Raw genomic sequence first — 15,012 nt, 5'->3', positions numbered from 1 at the left:
CAGTAGCCTTGTTGTCCTTACAAGCTAAAGTGACAATGGTTGATAATGGAGAATTAATGGCAGATTTGGTGGTTTTGCCAACCCATCTCTCACAAATTCTAGAGGAACAAAGAAAAGATGTCCAGTGTAAAAGATACAAGCAAAATATTTCACCAAGCAAAGCAACACACTTTAGTGTAGGTGAGGATGGCAAACTCAGATTTAGGAACGGAGTATTTGTACCAATGGGAAATGATTTGAAAAATGTATTATTGAAGGCAGCTCACCAATGGCCCTTTTCACTTCACCCCAGTGGCGTAAAGATGTATAGAGATTTGAGAGACTCTTATTGGTGGCCTGGTTTGAAGAAGGAAATCTCAAAATATGTTTCCACATGTCTGACATGCCAAAGAGTAAAGGTGGAGCATCTGGTTCCTCCGAGTAAGTTGTACCCTTTAGAAATCCTCAAGTGGAAATGGGATAGGATCACTTTGGACTTTGTTTTCGGATTACCCCTTAATCTCTCCAAGAAGAATTCTGGCATGTGAATAGCACATATTCTTTGAAATTTTTGGTTTAATTATATATTGCTGAAGTGGTATGCCTTTATAGGGTGACATCGTCCATTGAGTCTGATAAAGATCTGAGGTTTACTTTGAGATTTTGGAAACAATTACAACAATCACCAGGGAAAAAACTAATATTAAGCACTACATTCCATCCTCAGATAGATGGTTAATCTGAGAGAGTGATTTAAGTAGTAGAAGACATGATGCGCTGCTGTGTGATTAATTTCCAGACAAACTGGGAAAAATATGTTCCCCTGATTCAATTCGCCTACAGCAATGGCTACCACACGAGTTTCAATATGTCTCCCTTTAAAGCCCTGTATGGTAGAAGGTAGAACGCCTAGTTGTTGGGTAGAGCTAAGTGAGAGAAAAATTGTGGGACAATACTTCATGCGCGAAACAAAAGAAAAGGTTGTCGTCATTCATCATCACTTGAAGGCTACTCAGGACCAACAAAATTCCTATGCCGACTTAAAAAGGAGAGAAATCTCCTTTGAGGTAGAAGATAAGGTATTCCTGAAGCTCTTCCCTTGGAAGAGGATTATATGCTTCGGTCCAAAAGGGAAGCTAAGCCCTAGATTTATAAAACCATATGTGATTTTTGACAAGGTTGGTCTAGTGGCATATAGGTTGGCGTTGCCTCCTGAGTTATCAAGGATTCACGTTGTATTCCAAGTATTAATCTTGCATAGGTATATATCCAACCCAGAATACCTGATACAAATTGAAGAGCTTGACATTGAGCCAAATCTATCTTATGAGGAAGAGTCAGTTCGTATTTTGGCTAAGGAAGTTAAAGAGCTAAGGACTAAAAGAATTCCCTTAATGAAAGTACTATGGAGAAATCACAACACTGAAGAAGCCACTTGAGACAGGGAAAGCATAATGAGAGAATAGTATCCACAATTGTTTTCAGGTATGAATTTTGTGAATAAAATTTCCTAAGTGAGAAAGAGTTGTAACATGCCGTCTGGCGTAGTCTAGGGCATTTGAGTACTATTTATGAAGATAGGCTTATAAAATAAATTCTAAGCAAATAAAATGTTAATAACTTTCTAAATGCTTGAGGACGATGAGTACGTCCTTGGGTGAAGTCTGTCTTAAAGTAAGCTTTGTGGTTGGAGAAGCTCCTTTAAAGAGTGTCCACCACCCCAGCTGATAGACATTAGTACTTATTTCTTGGTATTGTTAGCCTTATTATTTTGGTTAAACTAGACATTTCACCTGGAGAGGGTTAGTCAGAATGAGACAACATATCTGATATTGAGAGGTCATGCATTTAAAATGAGAGAGAAAGTTATTAGTCACGATTGTCGAAAGAGGGGTAATGGGGAGAATAAACTTGCCCACTAAGTTCTCCTTCTATGAGTACCTTTGTAAAGCCAGCATTGGCTTCTTGACCAAGGTTTCTTCTTTCTTTAGAAAACTTTATTCTCTCTCTAAATTCTCTCTGCAACACTAGGGAAAGCTTTAGAACTAAAGCTAGCTTGAAATTTTGGGTTTGTTGTATTCAGTAAACTCCATCGATGTTTGATGCTTGGTAAATATCGATGAAACTTAAACTATCATCATGGTTATTTATGGGGCCTTGGGTTTTCATGCTCTAGGATTACTTTAGAAGCAAAGAGGGCAGGAAACTTCCAGATTTTGGGTTTCCTGATTTAGTATTCTTGAAAACTTGCTTTGCTTTTCTGAAGAACATAATCTGATAAGTTAACTATTTATATCATAGCTCAAGAAACTCCAGAAAGCTCCCGAGACAAAGGCAAGGGACTTTCAGTCTAAACCTTGCTATATTTTTTGGTGAGTTCTTTTATACCCCATGTGTGTGTATTGTGCTTCATTTCATGTCTGGTTCAAGGTAGGTTCACCTGTCCGGTGAAAAGTCTAGTATTGCATCTCTATAAAAGTGATAAAGAACCTTACTTTGTGTCAAGAAATTACCCATTTTACTCTGAAAAAGGAACCATATGGTCAAAATAAAGAAAAAGATTCATGGCATTGCCTTCAATGAAATATCCTTCTAACTATCAGATCGTGGTACATGAAATGTGGCTCTATGATGAATTCATGGCATTGCCTTCGATGCAAAGTGCATTGAACTGGTAGATTGTGGTACATGAATAATTGTTATGTAGCCTCTGGTAAGGCAGGTACACTGCAAACTATATTGGCAAGCATGGCAAAGGAAACTAAATGAATGATTGATCTCTGAACACGAACCAAGGTTTTGGCTAACACGAAGAGGGTTGTCTGCATGAATGTATGGGCATAGTGTATATGCCAAAAACGCTTCTACTATCCTAAATATGTGCAAGTTTGGTCTTTTCCAATGGGCGAACTATATTTACCACTGAGTAAGAAAGGTCCATTTGTTTGCCTGACATATAATTTATCTTAGTGTCTCCTCTGGAACTCACTAAATTCTATAAACTTACTCCATTTATCTTTCCTTCTCAAGACCACCCAAGAAGTGGGAAGACTTTAAGGATTCCGCCAGAGAACATCATTTGCTGTGAGAATTTTGATGTTTGGTATGTATGACATATATGAATGGGGATGAGTTCACAAATTTATTGTTTTCAAATAATTGTTATTTTGTAACTAAACTCTTATATTCGTTCAATTGTAGTGTTCTTTACCTTTTTTTTTTGGAAAAACTTTTATGATCCGAAATGTTTTGGCCCACTAAATGTGAGTGTTTAATATTATTACCTTATGTATATCTAGTTGAATAACTAAAACTCGAGTCTTCATCTAATGCATTTCTAAAAAGAAGAGATTTTCTTCTTTTTGTTGTAATGTGCCAATCTTAGGCCCTCCACATGGGACGGGTTTGGGGCGCTACAAAAAAACTTGTATAAAAAAATTTTTGCAAGTTCGTTCCATGTCATGATAAATCCTGGTGCCTAAGACTCTAACCAAGAGAAAGCATTATCAATTAAAGAGAAAGGGAACAACCAAACATCAATAGCATCATCGGTGACCAAATTGAATTTCAAAGTATCACATAGTTGGAGAAATCATTTTAAGAGTTGATTTGGACCCTCCATCATTATCCCTTTGAACTGTAGGTTGTTCTGCATCATCTGGATCATTGTTGGCTTTATCTCAAAATTGTTCGTTGTGATTGTTGGTCTTCCCATACTACCGTGTACCATATTTTGATTTGATAGGCATTCGTTCCTCCCAAGCCATAGGTGGCTCTATAAGTAACTATGGTGGTGGTCATCATCGTAAGTCTGGAAAGCGCGAATTGTCGTATAGTGGGTTATTGCATGGTGGATCAACTGTAGTAGGTAGGTTATTTTGCACTTGTTGTTGTTGTTGTCATTTTCATCTATTGCGGTGAATATTTCTTTCTAGATCAGTGGTTGGCTCTATAAGTGTGCCCCTACTCCAAGTCATACATTGAAATCGACAAAGAAAAGAAATTGGTTAGCAAATTAAATTAAAAAATAAATAAAATAAAAGTTGTATCTATAATTTAAAAGTTTCCTAACTATCCTATTAAACATAAAAATTAAAATTAATTCAATGGTGAAGCCTCCCCAGCAACGGTGGCAACAACTTGACCGCCTCCCGACGCACCAACGTCGGAAGTGAGAATACTGCAACTAAATATAGGAATTAAGGCAGTGTCCACAAGTATACGGGACATGTTGTAATATAGATTTCTAAAACAAATTACTAGAAGTACTCCGAGAATCATACCCAAGGGAGGCTAGACTAAACTGACATTAACTTCTACACTAACAGGTCTAGTTAGTACTTTAACTAATTTATATTATGATTATTCCTAACGTTGTGATAAAAGATATTCTATAAATTAATAAAAACCAGTGCAAAAACAGATCATATAGTTTATCAGCTTAAAGGACAGAAGACTAACTCAATCTAGTGTTCATAATTAACTCTTACTTCGAGTTCTATTCAGTCAACTAGTTCAGGCCAGGTTGGGGTAAGGTTTTCACAGTTAGGCAATACCAATTTCGGGTTCATTCCTACCTATATGACTTCCTAGGTTCGTCAAGCCTAGGGTTTTAAGTTCTTCCTTTCCCAACCAATTGATATGCTAAGAAACCCAACATAAGTCTTAATTAACCCCACATCCACTCGTTAATCTCCCTTACTAGATTAGCTCTCTATGGATTTAACACATGCAATATAGTTTATTGGAAAGATAAACATTAAGAATAGATCAAGAATAAAGATAACAAAAATCATGATATAAATATAGTGGCGCGAACAGTAATCCGTGATGAGTTTGACAGATCTATAATATAGTTCCTGCGAAGAATGAAATAAAACTAAATTAAAAGCTACAACTGAAAGAAATCTAAATTAAAATTTGAAAGTAAAATTAAAACTAAGTAAAAAGTTGTCCCTAAATAGTTTAAAGCAATTCAATTTATAGGCCTAGGCTTGGCAGCTGGTCCTTAACCTAAAACGACTGACTATTTCTCGTTAAAGTTCATTGTGCAGACATAAATACCCTTAGCCCATGCAACACCTGTAACTCGTATCCATCGTTAGAATAGGGTTACGGAACATTACCGTATAAAAACAACATAAAACATGCATTTCCAACACTAATATAAACATAGCATAACTCATTCAAATACATGCATATAGTCCCTTAATTGAGCACTCGAGGCCTTAGAAACACTTTAGAAATGAATCGGGACTAAATCGAAAACATTTGAAACATTGAGAAAAGAGTTAGAAAAATTGAGTTGCAGGGGTCACATAGCCGTGTGACTCACACGGCTGAGACATACGCCCGTGTCTCAGATCATGTAACAATTAAAATAGGGACACACGACCGTGTCCGTGCCTGTGCAACTCTCTGAGTTGGGTCACATAGCCAAGCCACACGTCCGTGTGCCAGGCTGTGTAACACTTGAAATGGCCTAACACACCCGTGTGCCAGGCTGTGTGCTAGGCCGTGTAACTGCCTGGCTTGCAACCTTAGAAACCTACAGGGGACATACGGACATATCGCATAGCCGTGTGTCACACATGGCTGAGACACACGCCCGTGTTTTAGGCCATGTGGACAAGTAATTGGCCAAAATCAAGCCATTTCTCTCACCCATTTCCAACAAGTACCTACAAGCCATTTGCACATATGAACAAGGAACCAAAAACAAACCAAAACATGCTTAGATTATCCAATTCAAATGATCCAAAATCCATTCAACTAATATGCCTTTCAAGGCACCTCAATCACAATCAAACAATCTTACCGAACATGTACACAAGTGATTACATTTTCAATATCCATACCTAGTTCAATATCATTTTAAAGCATACCACAATTGATACCATTTCAAGCAAAGCAACTTAGTTTAGTGTTTACTTTCATACCATTCTAATTGTACCAAAAAGATACCTATTTACAATCCTAGTACAATACCTAACAACTTAGTTCAGTGTTTTGTCATAATGTACCATAACAACCTATATAGCCACATACAAATGCCACAACCCTAAAGGACACAAGAACTACCAACATCTCAGGATAGTGTGAGCCGAAGATTCGATCTGTCCAACGTCAGCAACAATGATCTACAAAATAATTCACAAAAACGAATAAGCTTATAGAGCTTAGTAAGAACATAGTATATCATTAAACTTAAAAAATATTGAGTAAAACACATATTTTACTAGATTCATGGTTATTGGACTGTAAACATGGGCACGTATGTGCAATTAGGGGTACCGAAGTACAAATACGGGTACGTATGTGCAATTCAAGGGTATCGAAGTACAAACAGGGGCACATATGTGCAATTCAAGGGTATAATTAAGTATAGGCAATTAACCACATAACTATATTGTAAATATACAAGTAGAAATTCAACTACGTATATAAATACTATGAACTTACCTTGACAATCAAGACGAAGAAATATGATCGAGCTAATCCGTGACTTTCACCTTTCCTCGGTTTAGATCCGACTAAGATTTATCTTGATCTAAATAAATAATTATATTCAATTAAATGTTTCAATCAATCTCAAACATTTAATTCAATCCGTAATCCACATTTATGCATAATTATAATTTTTCCCCTAATTTAACTTTTCACAATTTAGTCCTTAAGCTCATTAAATGACATTTATGCAATCTCATCCACATTTCATGCTAACCAAAAAACTAGGGACTTGTACAACCTCATACAAATTAACATTTCACAAATTTATCTTGGTATTTTACTACTTTTATAAATAAGTCCCTAAATGATAATTTCATCAAAAATCACTTTGCAAAAGTTGTTTATTTAACAACAAGGACTCGTAATCTTTCATTAAACTTCAAAAACCATACAAAAATTTCATGGAGAAACCCTAATCCTTTAATATTTTTGCAAATTAGTCCCTGGGCTAGCTAGATTAAACTATAACGATCCCTAAAACATAAAAATCATTAAAAACGAGACAAAATAACACTTACATGCTAGCACTTGTAATAGCCAAATGTCAAAGCCCTAAAAATGGTGTTATTGCCTTAGAGAATAGGTAGATAAGATTAAAAAATTAAAAAAAATTTGTTTTATTTAATTTTTAAGCTTTATTTACCTATTTACTAAAATAATCTTTAAAAACATTCATATTTCAATAAAACCAATCCATGAATATCCACTAACTATATAAATGGTCTATTTACGATCTAATTCTTCTTACATTAAATTTTCATATCTACTTGATGCCTTTTACTTATAGAACTCCACTTTTGCACCTTTTACGATTTAGTCTTTTTTACATAATTAGGCATGCAAACGTCAAAATTTCTTAACAAAATTTTTATGACCCTACTAACATACCAGAGACATTAAAACAATAATAAAATATTAATTTACTTATTGGATTTGTGGTCCTAAAACTATTATTCTAATTTTACTAAAAACGGGTTGTTACAGTCCATTAAGTGACTTCGTCGTGTCAGTGTTGCGACACCCTATGGCCTATGTCGTGACACTGATGGTATTTTACTCCTTAGGGTGTATCTTTTGGCTTATGTCATGACACTAATGGAAAACTGCTCATTTGGTACTCTATTTGTTGTGTTGCAACATCGCAGGCAGTCTACTATCTTTGTGCCTTTAAATAATGTCCTACAGACTCACCAGACATATTAGTCCACCTTTATGCCTCCCTTGGCCCACAAGGTCAGATAAATCACCAAAATTTCTCATTTTATTACCTAAGTACTACAAGTAAAAAATAAACAAAAACATAATGGAATTACTTTCCTACAAGCTCGTTAAGTATAGAAAGTAGTTTAATCTGCTACAAAGAATTGTGGCAAATCATCCACATGCCTTTAGAAATAGTATTATATGATGACACATTTATGTGGTTAGATTTGCAGGTGTACATTCGATACCAACTTATGACAAGGTCATTGGACGAGCACTAATCGAGTTGCTTTTGTAATGGTATGTCATTGGGGAAAGCTTAATCATGATACTATAGTGGAATGACTTCATGACTAAATGAGTTTATAATTAATAGGCGAAGATTACAAATCATTTGAGCCTCAATTGCATATGTCCAACCAGTACCTTAGCTAGCTCGTTGAAACCAGAAATGAATTGTGTGTTGAATCAAAATGAACAGAATGAATAGAAATGGAGAATTGGAAAATATTCAAGAAATGACTATGGTTTTCTCCAAATTGAAAATGAAAATGGAAAAATTGGAATCATTTGTAAATGAATATGGTTTTCTCAAAATGGAAATGAAAATGAGAAATGAATTCATTTAGAAATGAACAAGGAATTCCCGAAAATGATCAGAAGAATGAGTTTATGTTTTTGAGCTATTTTAAAGCCCAAAAATGAAAATAAATCATATGCTACTCTAAGTAGGGAGTGTTTTTCTATTTGAAATAAATTTCTCTAATTCAACAATGGTTCTACATTTTCTCCCTATAAATAGATGACACCAGTAGGGCTATTGACACAACTTTAAGATATCGTTATTCTACTCAAAAATAGAGAGACTTTTATTATGTTAGAATTAGATATATTTTCTGGAATAACGATTCTGTCGGTTTCTATTTGAGAAGAGAATTTTCGTTTTCACCCCAAAAGAAAAGAAAATTATTTATTGTTTTTGTGTTTGATTCGATTTGATCGAGCCCACACTCAAGGTAATTCGTGGTACAAGAATAGCGAAGATTATTGTTTGGTTGAAAGCCGAAAACGATAAGGATCCGTCTATCCAAAAACACGAGTACAATTTCGGTCTAGGGTTTATTACTATAAATATCACAAATTAGGTCAGTTTTCAAAAATTTTATTTTTCACTATGCAAGAAAATCATTTTCAAACCAGATATTTTCCAACATCATATTGATTGTAATTTAACAGGTCATTGTACTTATTTATAGACGACTTGTTTTAGGTTATTACAAGAGAGAGAGAGAGAGAGAGAGAGAGAGAGAGATCGCATATATTTGTTCAAAAAAGAAATGTTTTTAGAACATATTTGTGTAAAGTAAATTGAATTGTTCATCAGTTTACAACTTTAAAAGGAGAAACCATAGTAGAAAAGTGATCTAGATTAAAGTATAGGAACGAGGTTGCAACTTGATAAGTGAGTTGAACTTAAATTGTGGCTTGTACTTGTTAATTTATGATGGATTACTCTTTGAGCAATGTCCCACAAACATAAGAAAATTCTGAATTGCTTGAACATTTTGTTGGTGTTCATCTCTTTTTTTGACAAAAAATAATTGCATCTAATTGCAACTGAAAAAATATATAATAAGCATAATTCACAAATTCACAAATTTATAGAATAATTATCTATATATAAATACAATTCTACATGGTTTGTATTTTACAAATAGTACATTGGTCCTAAAAGGCTTAAAAAGTTATACTCGTTTGTTTCATTGAAAATGGCTTCCAAAAATTTATTTCGAAAAGTGATATTTTTTATGATTGGATGAATCAGATAAAATATTTTCGTTGTTTGGCCAATTTCACGAAAATATTTCATAAAAGATGTTTTCAGTGAAACAAACATACATTTGAGATTTTCTTATTTTTATTGTTTAGTTGAATTTATTTTATATTTATAAACTTATATTTTACATTGTTCTTTGTAAAACAAACACGACATAAATATATTTGTTCTAAAATATTATAGTGTAATTTCCTTTTAACAATAGAAATTCATTTTATAAGAATAACATATTTTGTAATAATCAATGTCATATATAAACTTAATAATAAGTCATGCTTAATTAAAATTTAATTTCAGTTACATATATAACATATATGACAAGACATATTGACACATTAGAGTTAAGTCGATAATACTCTAAAATGGCATACTTTTATGTGTTAATTACATATCTATTTTGAGTACAATCCTACTAATTTGGGTTGTTTATGGTTTAGGGTTTAGGGAAGAAATGGTGCCAAAAATACAAAGTATGGAAGACTTGGGGAAAAAATTCAAAACAGAGTTTATGAACATAAGACTATATTTAAATTTGAATTTTATTTTCAGGATTATTGTTAGAATTATTATGATATTGTTTAGATTTAATTTCAAATTATATATTTTAAACATTATCATCTAGAGTTTAAACAGGAACAAACTAGGTTTTTATGTACTATAAATAAGGGATGGAGTGACATGATTATTCACTCGTCACTTCTGTAAAAAACTTATTCCCCCTAAGGCTCTTAGCCTTTTATTTCTTTTCTTTTCCAATAAAATTTCATTCCATTAAACTTGTGTTTTTTTTCAAAAAGCATGAGTCACTAAACTCATCTAGCCAAAGGTTATCAAGCCTCCTTCAAAAGAGTTCATGAGGCTTAGAATCCGCACTTAGTCCTTCTCGATGAGTATTCATCATTTCTCCACATTACAGGACTAACATTTCTGTCCATGTCCTTCCAAAAGAAATCTTTTCATCTTGCACAAGGAACAACCGATTTGTATGTTTCGGGAAGGTTGCATAGTCGGTTCGCTAACTTACTGCGTCAGAGGTTGTCGAGCCCAAGAGACAAAAGGGCGTGGTATTCGCCATTGATAAACGATGATCTAGTGTAAGACAATCCCACAAAAGTGACGGTTGGCTAGAGTCAGGTTCCTCTAGATCGTAAGCCTATAACATAAGTGGAGCTGGTGGTTGTAGGCGTCCTCTTCCATTATAACTGGCTTATTCGGTCATCAGAAGGGTCACCTAAAAGTCGATGATTGAACCAAAGGAGGATCGAGATAACCAAAGGTTGGAATCCCTCAATTAGAAAATCATTTTTTCTCAACTTTGTTTCTTTTTACAATTGCAATTTCAATTTATTTAGTTTCAACTCATCTATATTTTAAATTCTATTTTTTTCACAGGTCAAACGTTTTTCACAGGTCAAGCTGTAGTGATCCAGTCCTTGAGGATTTGACCCTACTTCCTTTATACTATTTCTTTTGATTATTTAGGGATAGGTTATTTTTGGTGCTTCCAATGGCACACCAAAATTTGGCATCGTTGTTGGAGACTAGCTGTAATACCCCCTACCCGTATTCGTCGCCGAAATAGAGTATGAGGCATTACCAGATTTTACCGAATTTTTTTTTTCAAGATAGATTTATCATATTCATAAGATAATTTCATCACATACCAAAACCAAAATTTGTTAGCCATACCAATGGCTAACCATACATTCATTTCACATTAACATCTAATTTACTAGCTTATACATGCCATTGATTTCCAAAATAAAGTTCCTTTATGTACCGAGATCTCGAGATTGATAGTGTGATGTGTCTCCGACCAAATCCGACCTCCGAGCTCTTAACTCTACAAACAGGGGAAAAAGAAACAGGATATGCACTTTGTGCTTAGTAAGTTCATGCAACAGGAATTATACTTACCATACTTATACATCCATCATTTAATAACGCAAGCACACATCCAATTCACATAAACATATACCTATCACATACAAACTCAACCTCATACTAATTCATTACAAAGATAAATGATTGATGAGCTCATCAATTCCATGATTTCCATTTCCTTGTTATTTTTCCATATTTATCCCGTTGAACTACTTGGAATTTCGATGGATATTCAGGCGTACACCTAAGTGTACAAATCCGGTCCGTCAATTCATATTCATGTGCACATTTCCATTTCAGAGAGCACACTCCCTTGAACCTCATCCTTACAAAGCGGATTACCGTCAGGCTAAATCACTCAGTAATATAAACTCATAGAGTATTGTCGGGATTACCACTAGGCTAAATCCTCGCAACGACAATTACTCTAATGAGCTTGGATCCAATTACAGTCCAGGCTAAATTGAGACCTAATTCGGATTACCCATCCGGCTAAATCCATTTTCCACATATTCTTCGGGAGGGCAATATCAGGATAGGATCACCCGTCCCGACTAGATCCTTTTTACCGTCAATTCTTTTTCAGAGATCCATCGAATTTTCCTTTCATTCAACCGGGATTTATTTCCTCTTTTCATCAAGTATATCAATACTTCATCAATTATCATACAATAAACATACAACTCATATTCACAACAATAACAAACATTTCAAGCATTTAAGAATATAATTCAAGTTACACGAACTTACCTCGACAATTGTTCGTAAACAAAAATCTACTAATCTCGAAATTTTTCTTTTCCTCGATCTTGCTTCGTATTTGAATTTTCCGGATCTAAATAAATAAATTTAATCATTAATCTAATACATTTCATGTTCATATGTAACTTTCTCTACAATTCCATTATTATTTATAGTGCATTCAAAGCTGCCTCACTGAGTCACAGTCACTAAATTATTTATATCTTGAGCTACGGAACTCCAAATTAAGATCCGTTAATTTTCCCTGAAACTAGACTCACATATCTTCTTACATAAAAATTTCAGAATTTTTGGTTTAGCCAATAAGTACAGTTTATTCTTTAAAGTTTCCCCTATTTCACTATATGACAGTTCTGATCCCTCTTCACTAAAAATTATTTATCTCACTGTACAGAATTAGGATGATGTTTCTCTTTATTTTTTCAGAAAATAGACTCATTAAGGATTCTAAGAATATAAATTATAACTCATAATCATTTTTGTACAATTTTTAATGATTTTCTAAATCAGAACAGGGGAACCCGAATTCATTCTGACCTTGTCTCACAAAATCTATTATATCTCATGATTTACAATTCCATTGCTTACACCGTTTCTTTTATAAGAAACTAAACTCAATAAGATTTAATTTCATACTTTATTCATCCTCTAATTCGATCTATACAATTTTTGGTGATTTTTCAAAGTTAGAGTACTGCTGCTGTCCAAAACTGTTTTAGTGCATGGTGTTAATTACCATTTTTCCCTTAAACTTTCAACAATGATAATTTTGTCCCTGCTCAATTAACCTGTCAATTGAGCTGATTTTTCTCAATCAACACTTTATTATATCACTTTAAACTACCTTATAACCTTTGGAAATCAGAATTTCAGCACTAAACTTTAATTCAAAACTTTTTCACAATTAGGTCCTACAAATCAATTTCTATTGGAATTACCTAATAAAATCATCTCACAAACAAATTAAAGCTTTAATTTCATCCGATTTCATCAAAAAATTCCAGCACACGTTCATAGAAACTTTCAAATTCATTCATAAAATCAAAAACTAATGAATTTAGTAATAGGACCTAGTTGTAAAAGTCTTAGAAACACAAAAATTACAAGAAAAAGGCAAGAATTAACTCACTTGGTGCAAAAATTATGAAAAACCAGCTTGAAGAAACCCTTAGGACATTTTTGGCTGATGGGAATGCAGAAAAATAAAGAGGAATCTAGATAATTCCACTTTAGTCCTAACTTTTAAAGCAAATTTTGTAATATTCCAATTTTACCCTTATTTCTTCAATTCTCCTAATTTTTTCTCAGCGTATGCCGCCCAAAATATCTCCTTTTGGGGTTATTTGCAATTTATGTCCCTTCTCATTTCACAATTGAGCTATTTAATCCCTCTAGTAACTTTTACACCTTTTTCAATTTAGTCCTTTTTACTTAATTGACTACCCAAACATTAAAATTTTCTAACGAAATTTTAATACCATATTACTAACACTTCATAAATATTTACAAAATATTTTTGACTCGGTTTCTGAGATCAAGTCTCGATATCTTATTTTACCTAATTTCTTCAATAATTTCTTTTTCTAACTAACCGCTTAATCAAGAAAATTTTTCTATCGATATTTTCATACGATTTTTCCTATCATATCGATATTCATGCAAAAATATTAAAATAAATTTCTCTTTAAATTGGATTTGTGGTTACGAAACCACTATTCCGATAATTTTGAATTTGGGCCATTACACTAGCAACGTACTAATTTCGTTTCTTTTTCTTATGACCAGATCTGCTGCAAGAAATCTTGTGTTCGATTTAGAAATAGAAAAGACTGAGAGAGCTAATCGTAAGGAAACAAATCTATGAAAAAGGCAGTTAGAGGTGGTAGGAAGTTAGAGTAACCTACCGCCAAAAATAGAAGCAGGTGACAAAGTTGAGTTAGGGTTAACAAAATCCCTATGACTTAAACCTGATTCAAACACTAAAGAACAAAAGAATAGGAGTCGATCCACCAGAAGAAGTGTCTAACGCTAGGGTAAACGTAAACCTGATTCCAGCACAACAACCTATGACTTAAACGATTCGGCAAATAGCTGAAGCTCCTGTAGAACAACAGTCATTATGCACTGTGTATCCTACTATGGATACTAATTTTGAACTTAAGTCAGGGTTAATCCAATTGTTGCCGACTTTTCATGGATTACAAAATGAAAATCCACACAAACATCTAAAAGAGTTTTGTAATACCCCAAATCCAATCTAAACATTATGACCGAATCTGGCGATGTCACATTGTAACACCCCTTACCCGTATTCGATGCCAGAATAGGGTACGAGGCATTACCAGAACACATACACTTATAAACATGTTAAACCTAGTTATAAAGTTTCATTCAAATTTAAACTCTTCAAAATTTTAACATGCTTTTATAAATCTTCACGTTATAACTTCAAAATATTATATTTGTAACAAATTGGGTTTCTGAGACCCAATACATACTCATGCAATTCAATACTTCATTTTCATTTCATTTAATTCATGATTCTCATGTTCACAATTCAATTCAATTTCTCAATCCAATATACATTTCAATACCACAATAATTCATTTAATTCAAATCATATCATTTGCAATTTCCATTTAATTCACGTACAATTCAATTTCATTAAGTTCAAGACTAATACATATTTATCGTTTAACTTAACGTACCCTTTTTGCATCATTTTACACTTCAAGCATGAACCTAGTATTTCATTTCCTTTCCACTCCCGTTTCCTATGCATATCACACAAGATATAAACATTACACTCAACCATAATTGCAAGCTAGTCTTTTTGA

General features: G+C 33.6%; 1 protein-coding gene across 1 annotated transcript; it reads left to right on the top strand.

Annotated features, from left to right (window-relative positions):
- Positions 1-824: 824 nt before the first annotated feature.
- Positions 825-1,418, top strand: LOC105762107 (uncharacterized). Its single transcript, XM_012580017.1, has one exon. It carries the CDS (start codon positions 825-827, stop codon positions 1,416-1,418), a length of 594 nt encoding a protein of 197 aa, XP_012435471.1.
- Positions 1,419-15,012: the final 13,594 nt, after the last annotated feature.

Source organism: Gossypium raimondii, chromosome 12 (assembly GCF_025698545.1).
Source record: "Gossypium raimondii isolate GPD5lz chromosome 12, ASM2569854v1, whole genome shotgun sequence".
Lineage (NCBI taxonomy): Eukaryota > Viridiplantae > Streptophyta > Magnoliopsida > Malvales > Malvaceae > Gossypium > Gossypium raimondii.
This window is presented reverse-complemented; position numbering and strand designations above follow the sequence as displayed.